Here is a 14,031-nt window from a genome sequence, read left to right as displayed (position 1 = left end):
GGGGGGCTTTGAGCAGGGGGTTGGACTAGATAAGCTCCTGAAGTCCCTTCCAGGCCTAACTTTCTATGATTCTATGAAAGATGGATTGGACTCCTGCAAACAGAAATATGGACTGACGGTAGATTTCTCCAACTAAAGGATTGTAAGACTTGTTTTCCATTATTAGTACAAATTCTAAAATCCTTACCAAATACAATTTTGATTTAATTTAACATATGACAGTAGACAATTCTTGCCTAAATTTGAGGTTATTTAAAGAACAAGGACTTCAACAGAATAATAGTATCTACAGAAAAGCTACTGAAAAAAAGTTTCTCAGCAAAGTTAATGCTCAGATTTTAATAAAAATGTTATTATTTTTACTAGAAATGTTTACTGCTTTTAGACCTACAGTAGTTCCACATGTCTCTCATCAAATGTTTTCGTAATCACTTCACACAAGAACACAAGGGACTAGGACCGGAAATGGCCGTCTTGGGCATGGAGTCCAGTCCTAGGCTATTATTTACACAATGAACCTACTGGGTGCACCCCAGTCAAAAACCACCAGTTACAGGCATGGAACCTGTCTTAATGCTTCAGAAGAATGCAAAAAATTTACCAGAAACACGTAGCATTCATAAGGCCAAAAATATCTGGCCCCAATTGACAATCAGCAGAAGCCCAGATGAATGGAAATATCAAGTATCTTCCACACTACAAACAAGTTGCCTATATTCACCAATGTGAGTATTGCAAGGACAAGACTTCACATATCATACATATTCACTGATAAGCCAGAACTCCCCATACTATCACCCCTTCCAAAAACTTAACCAGTTTAATCTTATTAATGCAAATTTTTTTCCTCCACCACTTTGCTTGAAAGACTACAGCAAAACTTCTCTCTCAATAGCTATAAATCTTCGAATTCCCAATCTAAGTTTATCTGTAACCAGTTTGTAGCTCAAGAAATCTAAACAGAAATTAATAGAGTTGAAATCTCTGTTTTTCAAGATTTGACCATGTAATGAAAGAGCAGTCTTGCTACAAATACAGACTAGACTAAACTGGCAAAGCTGAATATGTAAGAAAGTTCTGCAACTCTTATTTGCTTGACTCTGGATAGGACAATCATTTTTTCAAAAGCACTAAAAGACAACAGTTTAAAAAAATCTCTTAAGAATTCTATACTTGTTCATACACCAAACTTTATAGAGCAAAAAGCATACCTCATTTTTAAACTCACCTGCTTCTGTAGCCACCTCTCATGCCTCGTTTGTTTTCTCCTCAAACTCTTCAATTTGTTTCTCTCTCTTTTGCTTAGCTTTTTTTGGTGGACAGTAACTAAGGAACTACTGGCAGGTTCCTGATCAACTGGTGTGATATTCTCCTGTCCAGTGTCATCATCTTCTGCAGAACTTGCAGATGGAAACAGATCCATCACAGAAGGTAGCTGGTCAGCAGTGGTACTCCCAGAACATTGTTCAGATGCTTGGAAACCACATTCACATTCTGTCCCCCTTTGTGTTAATGCATTATAGGAAGTAACTGAAAACCTTTTTGACAGTTCATCAGCATCAAAACTATATAGGCCCTGAAAGGAATTCTCTCTACTGGACTCTAATTGCAAATTACTGCTTGGGTAAATGGGCTGTGTATCATTTTGCCTGTGATAAATAGGTCCATTACCTGAAGTTCCACATAAATTAGGCAACAAAATGAGTTTCTCTCTGATGTTCAAATCCAAACTATGTGATTTTCTATGAAAAGCTTTTATCAAATGTATATCATTCACAGGCCAGGAAGCTGAAATACTCTTTTTTTGATTGAACACCTTAAAGTGTGGTTTTCTACTATTTATATCAAAGTTGGTTGCTCGCACCTCTAGGCAAAGTGCTTCTGTTAATCTTCCACTTCCATTATAATTTTTGGTCATGTATGAAATCCCAGGATTTCTGATTTCCAAAGTTCCACCTGTCACTTTGTGTTGGATTTTCTTGTTAAAACCAGACTGAGCTTTACAAAGTGACAAGTGTTTTAATGATGATCTTGGGAGTTGAACTGAACAAGTTGGCTGAAAATCAGTCCGACTCTTGCAGAAATGTATATTTGCAAATTGACCACAGGAACATTTTGTGTTGCGAACAAAGTTAAAGCCCCCCAGACGGGTCCCACAGAATGGGCAGTTCAGTTTTCCAATCGTCCACTGTGCCTAAGAATGAAAGGAAAAACAAAAACAACAAAACAATGCAAAACAATGAAATCATTATAAACCAAAATAAAGGAAAAAAACTCTATTAGATTCCCTATTCTCCTATGGTAAAAGGACTGATAGAAAACAGACTGACTAGCACAAAAATATCAAATGTAAATAAATAAAATTAGATCTCTGAAAAAGTTCTTTGATATAAAGATACAGACATTAAAAACACTAAAAAACACAGATTTCAATTTGTAACTGATTAAAAAACATTCTTAAATGTGCCAAGGCAGCTTGCAGATAGGTGCTGTATTACTAATAAGATATTAGACTCCTTAAAAAATTAAATTAGTTTACAGTGCTAATCTTGAATTAGCTAGTACAATTTCACAGTTTAGTTTTCTGGGTGTCCATACACTTCTTGCCAACTAAACACAGTGGGAGATGATTTCCCACAAAAATGAATAAAGCTTTTGTTTCGCTTATCACACAAATTCCAAATGGTATATTTTATACTTTCAGGAGATAGATAATATATCAAAAATCATCAAAAATGAGAAATTAACAACAGAGCTGGCATCAGCAAAAGTGAAACTGAGTACATGCAGGTACCATAACAAACTCGCCATGTAGTGAATTTTTTTAATAAAAGTATTCTTTTCCTAGGATTCATAAAATTGAAATATTGTTTATAATTTTAAGTCGGCACTTTCTTCCTTAAGACAAGATGTACTAAGGCTCCAATTGTGCAAACATTTACATTCACAACTTTACTTAAGAGAGCAAATCAACTCAGTATGTACTAGGGTGAAGTTACATATCACACTTAGACCATGCTAAATATGTGGAATGCCAAGCAGTGTAGAAGTTACAATATGCTGAGAGCAGTCCCACCCTTAGCTTCCTATTCAGTGGAACTATTTGGGCAAGTACTTATAGCCTGAGTGATTATATGACATTAGGCTAGACTTTACCAAGGGGGGTGTCACATATTCAACTGAACACTTACTAATTGCTGTTAAAACTCAAGCACCCACACATTCAAGCAGTTTAACATGTGTTAAGTGCCTTCTAAGGTACACATTATACCTGGACCATACTAAGGGCACTTAAAATTCAAGCATTCATACTAAGTGCCTTCTGAGTGTCTCAAAGTTTTGCCACTTCAGGCAAAGGTTAACTGTGAGCTTTGCTACCTAGCACCACAGAGATAAAAGGAGCAATTTGCAATCCTCTGGCATCCCAGGATGCACCACTCCCAGCCCCAAGAGCAGAGATCAAGCCCACATACCCTTGCTCCTAGCCATGCACCTGCTCCCCAGACCTCTAGTGGCAAGTCAGAGATGTGCAAGCAAGAAAAGGTATTAACCCTTAATGTGACACTGCTTGCAGTTCATTTAACTTTAACACAGCTTAAAATTTCAGATTTAGCATGGTCTAAATATAACATGTCACTTCACCCTTAGAGTTGCAAAGTGGTTCCTTCACAGGTGAGGGTTATCTCCTTAACAAGTTCTAACTTTGATAGGTAACTACACCCAGTGACTTGCAATGATTACAAGTGAATGAACGTATGATACCATCCTAACACATTCCAACTCTAATATATCACAACATTCCAATGATTTTCAACTGTTGAAAGTGAATATGTGATAAGGCCCTACGGCGAGTTCCTAAAGTTTTAAGGGGAGTTAACAGCAGGCAGCCCAGAACTTCCCATTACAACACTCTGTTTTCAACTGCTTATAACTATAAGCAATCAAATACACCTGTACTTTAATCATCTGGGTAGAAATTCTCCATGGTGCTTTGCCTCTGGGTGAATATTTTGAAAAGCTTAAAAAAAATCAGATCAGTAGTTTCAGAGAATGCTATAAGGCAGTGGGGCTCAACCTTTTTGCTCTGTGAGCCGGATGGACACTCCTTGAACCATCTGTGGGACAGATCCTGCCAGTGGGCGCAATCTGGCCACACAGAAGAGGGTGGGGACAGCCCCACCCCAATCCAGCCATGGTTGGGAGGGGACATGTCCCAGCCACAAACCTGCAACACAGGGCTTGGCGATTTGGCAGCAGGGGAGGGATGGCAGTATCAATTGCTACTGCTTCCTGGCCGTCAAATTTCCTGACCCATGGCGAACCCCGCAGACTTGGCCTATGGGCCAGGAGTTGAACACATCCAATATAAGGGGAAAAGATGTACTTTCTGTTTTGTAACATTAAAAAAATACTCTGACAAACCTTTCTTTAAAAAGTTCTGTAGCAAGTTGTTGCTTAGTTCGTTATTTTTCCTGGGGAAAACTTGTCCCCACAAGAAAAAAAAAGTCCATAACAAAGCAACCATTGTGGCTCGGGGCTAATTGCGTGGCTCCATTCTGCCCCTCCATCATGCCCCAAGCTTCACAGATGTTATCATTCAATTATTATGTCATGTGACATTCTTTCTACTTAGACCCTTTTTGGGCTCCCCACTACTTTCAGCCCCTGTCTCTGGGCTCTTGGACACCCTAAGTCATCTGCCCAGCCTGCCTCTGGACTCCAGGACCCTCAGGTCACATACACAGCTGCTCCCTGGGCTCTCAGGCTCTCATGCTGGATGCTGGATCCAGAGGAATTCGCCAGTACCCATGATTTGGTTCAAGGTAGTTATATACTTGGGGTTACTGATTCCCTCCACCATCTCATCGATTTGGGGCATAGGGTATACATCACGCTTTGAAAATGTGTTGATTTTCAGAAGTCAATGCAAAACCAAATCATGTGGTTGGGCTTCGGCACCAACACTATCAGGCTACTCCACTCGCTCCCCGATTCCTCGATCATCCCTAAGTCCAACATCTTTTTAACTTCCTGGTGGGGATTTGCAAGTGACCCTTTTGAATTGTTCATCCCAGCTTGAGGATAATCTAGTGTTCTGTTAATGTAGTCCAGCCCGGACTCCTGGTAAATATCTCTTTAAACTCCACCATAAGGCCCTTCATTTTCACCTGTTGAGTTGAGGTCAATGTCTCCCCTAGTTTGAGGCCCTTTATCGGATCTGGGAAGGGATCTAGGATTCCTAGATCAGCTTCCAGAGAGCCTTCCAGGGTTTTATCAAGTTAATGTGGTAAATCTATGACCTTTGTCATTTCTCCACCTTATAATTTACCTGCCCTACCCTCCTCAGGACCTCAAAAGGTCCTTGCCACTTTGCCAGTAACTTACTTTCGGAGAAGGGGAGTAATAGTTGGACTCAATCCTTTGGTTGGGAGACACAGAGCCGAGCTTTTCTATTATATTGCTGTTCTTGCTCCTGTTGGGCTGCTTCAAGTTTTTTCTTTATGTGGGCCCCAACCAGATCTAACCTCCCTTGCAGCTTCAAAACATACCACATTATGTTTTGTATCACAGTTCCCTGGACCTGCCAGGACTCTTGCAGGAGGTCTAGCACACCCCAAAGATGCCTCCCACAGTACAATTCAAAAGACAAAAAGCCAGTGGAAGACTGTGGAACCTCATGTATGGTGAATGCATCTGATCCCAATTCTGCATATCCTCTGATACAAATTTCCTCAACATCCCTTCAGTGTTCAGTTAAACATTTCAACTAGGCCATCAATTTGAGGATGATACACTGAAGTTTTGACCAAATAAGCTTTCAATAGACATGAAGGCTGTATCTTGGTCCATTAAAAAGTCTTTAGGAATGCTAACCTGGGAAAAAATCTGTAAAAAAATTTGTGCTGATGCTGAACAGAATGCCACCACCTCAGGGTAGCAGGTGGCACAATTGACCAGGACCAGAAAGTAGAGGTTCACTGATACATAGGTCCTATATCGTATCAGCAACGATATAAGGAAAATTGATATTATTAACAATTGGCTTTTTTTTGGCTGATGTGGCCAATAATGTCACTGATAAATGCTCCATGCATGAGCAGCTGCAGGACAGCATGCAGGTGGCCAGAAGCGCAGCATGTGGCTAGTAAGTCTGTTATGGGGTAAGGGTTGGGAGAGGGAAGGCGCACGGGGGATGCAGATCAAGGTCCACATGGAGAGGGACAGAGTGGGGCTGGGGCAGGGCCAGGGCACAGGACAGAGCCACAAGTGGCTTGTCCGGGGCACATGGGGTTGGGGGGCGGCTCCCGCTAGTACGTGCATCCAAGGAGGGCATGGCGGGGTGGGGGGCGTGTGCCACCGGATCTGTGCAGAGGCAAGGGCAGGCTGCCACTGTGGGCTGGGGCTGTGCCAAGCTCTTCCCAGTGGAGGGGTTGGGACAGGGCTGTACTCAGGGAAGGCAGCAGCAGTGCTGGGAGGGGAGCTATGGGGAGGCTACAGCCACCATAAAAATCACGGTAGCCCCCCTCCCAGCACCGCTGCCACCCATTCTAAGCTCAGCCCGGCCCAGCCCCCACACTGGGAAGAACACAGAGCTGGCCCTGGCCCCAGCCCACAGTGGCAGCCTGCTTTCACCCTATGCACAGTGCTGGGTGACATACGCTGGGGTGCCCACTTGGGCTGCACATAGCAGCGGGAACTGCCCCTCCTCTCTGCATCCCCGGATGAGCTGCAGCTCCATTCCATGCCCCACCCCACCCCACCCCACCCGCCCCAGCTGGGCAGCACCTTCCCCTACCCCTTCCCCTGCCCCAGTCCCAGTTCCAGTCCCATTCCCTCCCTCACCACAGTGGTCTCGATCTGCCCCCCCCACAAGCCCTTTCCCTCCCTTCCCCATTGCTCCTTCCCCAACAACAGACTTACCAGCTAGATGCTGCTCTCCAAGCTGCCAGACTGCATATTGGCAATCAGATCAGTATTGGCTGATATGGCTTGTTAAAAATCAGCCATCAGTATCAGCCCAAAAAAATTCTGTCATTGCACCCCTACCAAAAAGGAACCTGGATCCCCTTGATCTTAGTTCCAGTGGTCCCACCAAGTCCACTTCAACCTAAAAAGGCATACCAACCAGCAGGATGGGCACCAGGGGGGGCCTTATGGACAAGCTGGGGGCAACCAGCTGGCACTCAGGGCAGGATGCACAATAGTCTTTAATTTCCTGGTATATTCCAGGCCAAAAAAACCTCACCAGCATGCTATCCTGCATGTTTTCTGCCTCCAAATGGCACCCCCAGGGTATGTCATGTTTCAACACCTGGAAACAATATTGCTTTGGGTCCAACAGTTGGAACTGCCAGGCCCTGGTGACATTGTCATCAGAGGTCCCCCTGCAGCTCAAAATGGGGGTCCTGGGCTGCCAAGCATGCATCTACTATAGCCCCTTTGGCCCATCCCAACCAGCTACACTGAGGGGCATATACCAGATCCTCTCTTTGACCCTGGATGAAATCTCAGCCTTCCCCACCTGATCTAATGTGTTCTCTTGATGAATGCCAGAGGTCCCTTGATCCTCCACTGCACCCTGACACCTTTCCCCAGAGTGTTTCCTCTGGCTGGTAAGGGCCTCCCACCTGACCTGCTAACATTCTTGACATGACCTGAACTCTGGTCCAAAAAAATATAGGTCTAAAGAGGGAAATATCTCCCCCAGTTCTGGTTCTGTGAGACTGGTGTCCATCCGCCTGGGTTTTATGCATTCTCTGGGCCAACCAGATCAGCTTGGTCATCAAGCCCCAGTCTCATCCCACCCCCACCACCACAGGATAAGCTACATGGCAGGCCACCGTAGCTCTTACAAGCTCTTCCTCTCCCCTGATGGTCAGTTTCAGGTGGCCTATGGGGTATGGTCAGATATACCCAGGAAAGCATGTGATGTGCTCACATTCACCTACTGTGACATCTGCTGGACTCACATACTGCTCGTGTGCAAATGTTTGCCCAGAGCCCAAGTCTATGAGTCCTATCAGGAGATCCCCGATATTTACAGGGATCATATATCTCCTCAGGTCTGGGCTCTCTGGTCTTGCCTCTGAGACCAAGGCATGGGAGTATCCACAGTCCCTCTGTGGGAGCCCCAGTATCTGTGCCCTTTCATTTTGCATTGGAAGTATATAATCTATGCCTGCATTCCTCCACCTGCTGGGATGCCCCAGGTGGCCTTCTTCTCCAGGCCCCCCACTCAAAAGCTGTCCTCCAGTCTGGGACCTTGGAGATGGAGATAATGCCCCTACCACAGGCCTCCCTAGACCCCTGGCTGGCTTGCTGTGGAGCCTCAGCTTCCTTAGGCCCATAGGCTGCCATTTTTTCCAGGGTTCCCAGCCATCTAACTCCACAACCATGAAGTCCTCTACCCTCCAATGTGGTTTCCTCCAGGCTAACCACCCTGGAGCGAGTGATACACCCACCTTTGGGCTTTTACTGGAAGGATGGCACAGAATTGTTCCAATGCCACTAGAGTTCCATGACCTCTGCAGCCAACCAAGCATCTGGGTTTAGCCATCAGGTGCATACATCTTTTAACTTCCAGGCCATAGCTTGGGGCTGTACATTTGGGTACCAAGATTCCAACCAGAACTGGCAGTGATAAGCCTCCTCCATAAGTCAGTATGGCTGTTTTGAGGGCTCCAGTGTCTATTGCCAAGTCTGCTCCTATGGCCCAATAAGCAACCTGGGTCTCCCCAGTTAACAGGGGGATCACCCACACAGTCCATGTGTCCTGTGTCTACTGATATACCTCTACTACCCACTTCAAACATGGCAAGAAAATCCTCCAGATCATTTGCCAGTCTCTTCACTGTGAGTACTCTTCCCTCTAACTTCTGGGAACCCGGTGACTCAACAATGCAATACAGGTCTGACAAGCACCCAACTGCCTATTCAGGAACTCCTGCTGATGCTGCTCTCACTCAAACTGCTACAGCTGCAGCTGTTGCTCTCTGGAACTACTGTTACTGGGTTTGGAGCTGCTGAAACAGCTGCTGCTGCTGCAGTCCCTCCAGACATTTTACCAGGGTTCTGGTCTCCATGGAGACTGGAACTGGCATTGGGGTTTAGAATGCTTGTGTTCTCCGCCATGTATGATTGGTTGTTGCTCAGTAGTTTATTTTTCCTGGAGCAAACTTGTCCCCACAAGGAAAACAATATCCATGACAAAGCAATCACTTAAACATACAATCAACAAAGGGTTAACTCACAGCCCTGGTCCTTCCTTGGACACAGAGAGAAGGCATTGCAGCTCAGGGCTACCTCCTTGGTAGCCTACCTGCCTGCCTGACAGCAACGAGAAGAGAACTAAAATTGGCTGGAGAGAGACTAGAACAAGGAGTCAAGGGGTAAAAATAGAGGTCACCATACAAAGAAGATCAGCTCTGGTGGGATGCATCCTGCCATAGCTGATTCACTTATGAAGCCACATGTTCCCCTTCCCCAGGGAGCCCCTGTGTACCTTGTTGCCCTCTGCTTCCCTCCCACAACTACACCAGATCCTGTGGAGGCAGGGGTTGGCTTAGGTTCCACAGAGGGACCTGTGACCTGTGCCTCCATGTGAAGAACAGGCTGGCACAGATCCCAGCATGGAGGTGCTGAACACGGGGAATTCCCAGCACCCCAGGACTCTATACTGGGACCCACGCTAAGTCCTGCACTGACTTGTCCTTTAAACAGAGGCAGAGAGTCATGCAGGTCTCAGTGTGGAGGCATGGGGCACCAGGAATTCCCCAGGTCCTGTGCTTCCATTCTGGGACCTATGTGGGCTTTTCCTGCTTATGGAGATGTGCTTCTGGAGAACCTGGAGCACCCTGACTTTCCCTGCTTACAGAGAAAAACCATGTCGAGTCAGGCCCATCAAGCCACTGAGCTTGTCCCTGCTCAGGGCAACTGGAGAACATGGGACGTTCCAAGCTGCCTATTCTATCCTGACAGAGCAAATAGACATCCACTGCAACAAAGTGGCACTATTTATCCTACATTTTGTCACAGCCAAAGATGCAGTGTGACAAAGAGTGGAGAAGTCTCTATGCTTGCCATTTGCACTGCCATAATTTTGGAGGCCCAAATGTGATATCCTGTGATGCGTTTCTACTGAAGGACAGGGGAGAAGATGACTTTAACCGGGGGAGGGAAAGGATAAACTGACTGCATAAGTAGATAGGAGTGGAGACTGGGACAGGCTGGGGAAGAAGACTGGAACTACATTAAGAAGCCTAAGGAATGGAGAGCAGAACTTGGCCTGCAAGAAGAATGGGGCCAAGACAAAGGGTAGGACTAAAAGAGAGAAAGATTGTAAGTGATGAGGTGCAAAAGATCAGGCTTGTGAGGAAACAGGAAGATGGGTCAAGAGCCTTGAGTCTCACCATTCTTTTGCTGTTAGCACATATCTCTACAACCCCCTGGCAAAGTGTATGAGTCATCATTCTCTAGTACTGCTCCACAGAGAGCAAGGGTCAGCAACCTATGGCCTGCAGGTTGGATCCAAACCACTAAGGGATTTTTTATCCAGCCTGCCAAGCACAACAAACCAGAAATTTATATATCCTTTTGTAGGCAAATTGCATGTGGAAATGCTTCATCTAGAGAAGGACTATCTAACAATTATTGCCTCCAGCCTGCTTTAGGAGCAAGCTGGGTTAATTTGGCCAGCTGTTAGTGAATGGTTGCAGACCCCTGACACAAAGATTAACAAGCTACTGATGCTATCAGTTATTTTGTTAGCTCAACTGCCAAAAGTTCAGTGGTATGAAGCTAGGGTGGCCATCATCGAGGATATTCCAGTTTTTTTCTACTCTGTCCTCTATTCATATGAAACCCGGTGCCTTTATGTCCTTAATTTTTCTCTTCAAGAGAAAAATAGAGGACATACAGGTGTCCGGTTTTGTATCAATAGAGGATGGAGGACAACTGGACTGTCCTCTATAATGGTTACCCTATATGAAGCTAATGTGATGTCAAAATTATGTCATGTGACGAGATCTGTTTTTCCAGCTTGATTTTAACTAATTAAGAACACCTTGTTTTGTAAATGCCCAAAAATAGTATAAACTACTATGCTGAAGTGCTGAGTGTGCACAACTGCAACTGAAATCAATAAGCACTCTTTCTGAATACATAAAATGCTGCAAAATTCAAAGTTCTAAGAAATATTAGACCTTAGACTTCTCTGATAAGGCACCTAAAATTGGTAGAAACTTAATAAACAAGAAAATACCTTCTCATTTTCCAGGGGTCTGGGAAGGTTTCTAAAGTATTCACTTACTATAGCGGGATGATCTATAGAAAAGTCCACAAGTAAATAAATATTTAAAAGTTGGACTAGATCAGGGCTGTCAACTGGCAGCTGTTGGGTTACATGTGGCACAAGGGGTCAGCATGCAGCTCGTGGGCTGCACATAGTTGGACAGCCATGGACTAGATGACTTTTGAAGTCCCTTATTACCATGTAATTTTATGATTCTGTGTATAATACATAAAGCCAAGGGACATACACTAAACAAGGAAAATGGAACAAAATAATAAAATTACTGTTTCCTAATTGAACATTGTTCATCCTGTAGAATGAAAAAGAAAGAGTGGAAAAAATGGTTGGTATCCAAACGCATATGCCCAAATAAAAAGAATTAAGTTTGCACAGACATTACACCCAAACAAAAATGATGCACCTACTAGTACGCTTTTTAAATTCTTCCATAGAATATCAAGTATCAGGAACCATGGACCTACCTTTTCAATAGCACATTTTACCCAGTCAGGAAGGTCTTCTAAATTCATGTGCCAGACATTACAAGTATTCTGAGCAGCAGTTGAAAACTGTTAAATAAAGATACATTTCATTGCGAATCAACATTCATGTATGTATTCTCTTAGAATATAGCCTTTAAAATGAACTGAAAAGGAAAGCATTTTAAAAGTATGCAAGGAGAGGCAACATTATTTTTTTTTTTAAAGAAAGCATTTGAAGAGTGACTTATTTATGAATACACTAGTAAAATCCAGAGATGTTAGTGTACCAATTCAACCACAAACCTGGGTGATGTAATACCTAGTAAGTTTATTGATCTTAAGAAAGTGGACAGATTATCTGAATTTGTCTGAAATCATAGAGGTTTGTGAAACCATAGAAGAAAGTCAAACCAACAACACCATTTAACTTTCTTTAGCCTCCTATGAAATGTACTAGGAAAATTATTTAAAAACAGATTGAGCTTGTGCAATTTTTGCCAGTACAACAGGACACAATTCAGTGTAAAAAGATTCTGAAAAATGTTTTCCAAATTAGCCAACTACTTACTTTCTAAAAATACTGTAAAAATTGGCACTCTTAAAAATACGGGTCATTGTAATATGAACCATGCCTGAGACTGCTTTCATTTCCATAGGGAAATGAAATTTTGGCATTTCTAAGGGCAATAATGTGCAGAACAAGCAGCAAAATTAGCAGCAAAATATTTCATGTGTATTTGTAGTTAAGAATCCTTTTAGATTGCAATTCAGTTTTGGAATGGTTAAAACTTTACTGACTAAAAGTAATTAAAACTACATAACCAACTTTTATTCCAAAGTTACTGAACTAAGTCACTACCCCTTGAGTTTTTAAAGTACAAAAGTCAATGGGGAAGGAACAGCTGTCTTTTACTGGGTACTGGGAGTAGCACAGACAAAGCAAATCAGTCTACCACTATGCCAAGCCACTGTTCTTAAGTGCAGAAGGTCTACACTACACAAAGCTGCTATGCTAAATTAATCCTCTCTGAAAGGAACAGATTCTTCTTCCTGACCTCTACTAAGGAGCCCTACAAAAAGTCAATTTATTCTGTTTTGAAGAAGAATCAGGATTTCTATCTAAATTGCTTATATAATTTTATCACTTTGGCATCTGGTCTTAAGCGTTATTTCTCAGATTTTACCCCCCTAAAATCTTTATTCACTATTTGGCCACCATTATGCCTTCCATTAGGAATCTAAAGTCTTGTCATGTATGACACAATAGAGTATGGCTCTCAATCACATTCTCCCGGGCACGATGATGGAGCTCCCTAAGCACTATTTCTAAAACTGGCTCCAGTTTGGAACAGTTGGAACATCCATGGAATGCAACAGAGATGTCTCCTAATGTTTTGGCTACACGATCTAACCTTCCTAAGAGTTTAAACGACCTGAATTATACAATGAAAAAATTATTTCCAAACCTTAAACGCAGTAGGGGTCAGCAACATTTTAAAGCAAGAGGCTGTTTTAATGAGGCTTAGGTGTTAGAACAGGCTGCTTCCAACTCTGCCCACACCACTGCTACCACCACAACCACTGCTTTCCCCTGCAGTGCTTCTTCAGCAGCTTTTTTCTACCACCAATGCAAAGCCCCCTGCCAAGAAAATGCTGCAAAAGCTCTTCAACTCCATGGGCCAGATAAAAAGGGCTAGATTTGACCTGCAGGTCATACGTGTCAACCACTTCTAGGGGAAGAGTGATAATCTGTTATAATACTCAGTATCTTAAAAAGAGTAACAAACAGTCTCTCATCTGAAGATATATATCTTGGATCCCTAAAGTATACTGTAACAACCTATAGCAGCAGGATGTTAGCCACTGTGCTCCCCCTACTTTTCCTGGGGCAGACCTGGGTGTTATGTCTTGTGGTTGTTTCAGGGTTGACTGTGTAGTTTTGTTAGCAGGTTAGACAAAGGGTTTGTATAAAATGGTTTAATTAGAGATGATCCTGCCTCAGGCAGAAGGTTAGATTAGACGACTCTAGGGTTCCCTTCTAGCCCAACTTTTCTCTAGTTGGGAACCCTCTATATCTCTATATCCCTCTATTTGGGAACCTGAAAGACTCTAGGGACACTCTTAAAAGCAAAACATTAATCTAGCAAAAGATAAAAAAAAGTTGTAACATGCAATAGGAACTGTAGACAAGGTCAATGTATTATTCTGAACAGTAAAAAGGCAAGAGATTTTTGTATGAATATATTCAAATTTTTTTTC

The 14,031-nt window shown here is 43.3% G+C and overlaps 1 protein-coding gene across 4 annotated transcripts in view; it reads right to left on the bottom strand.

The window, feature by feature from the left end:
* RNF180 (ring finger protein 180) overlaps window positions 1-14,031 on the bottom strand; it is a 169,899-nt gene that overhangs the window by 150,478 nt on the left and 5,390 nt on the right. For 3 of the 4 annotated variants that reach the window (XM_025213311.1, XM_014523674.2, XM_006031646.3), the window contains exons 3-4: window positions 11,773-11,859; window positions 1,229-2,194 (exon numbers count right to left, since the gene is read on the bottom strand). In XM_025213311.1, coding sequence (XP_025069096.1) covers window positions 1,229-2,194; window positions 11,773-11,859 — 1,053 coding nt within the window. The remainder of the gene's footprint in view (window positions 1-1,228; window positions 2,195-11,772; window positions 11,860-14,031) is intronic. The other variant, XM_025213313.1, reaches the window with a different exon arrangement.

Source organism: Alligator sinensis, unplaced genomic scaffold, assembly GCF_000455745.1.
Source record: "Alligator sinensis unplaced genomic scaffold, ASM45574v1 scaffold1258_1, whole genome shotgun sequence".
NCBI classification, from domain to species: domain Eukaryota; kingdom Metazoa; phylum Chordata; order Crocodylia; family Alligatoridae; genus Alligator; species Alligator sinensis.
The sequence above is the reverse complement of the archived record's forward strand: the minus strand, read 5'-3'. Positions and strand labels throughout refer to the sequence as shown.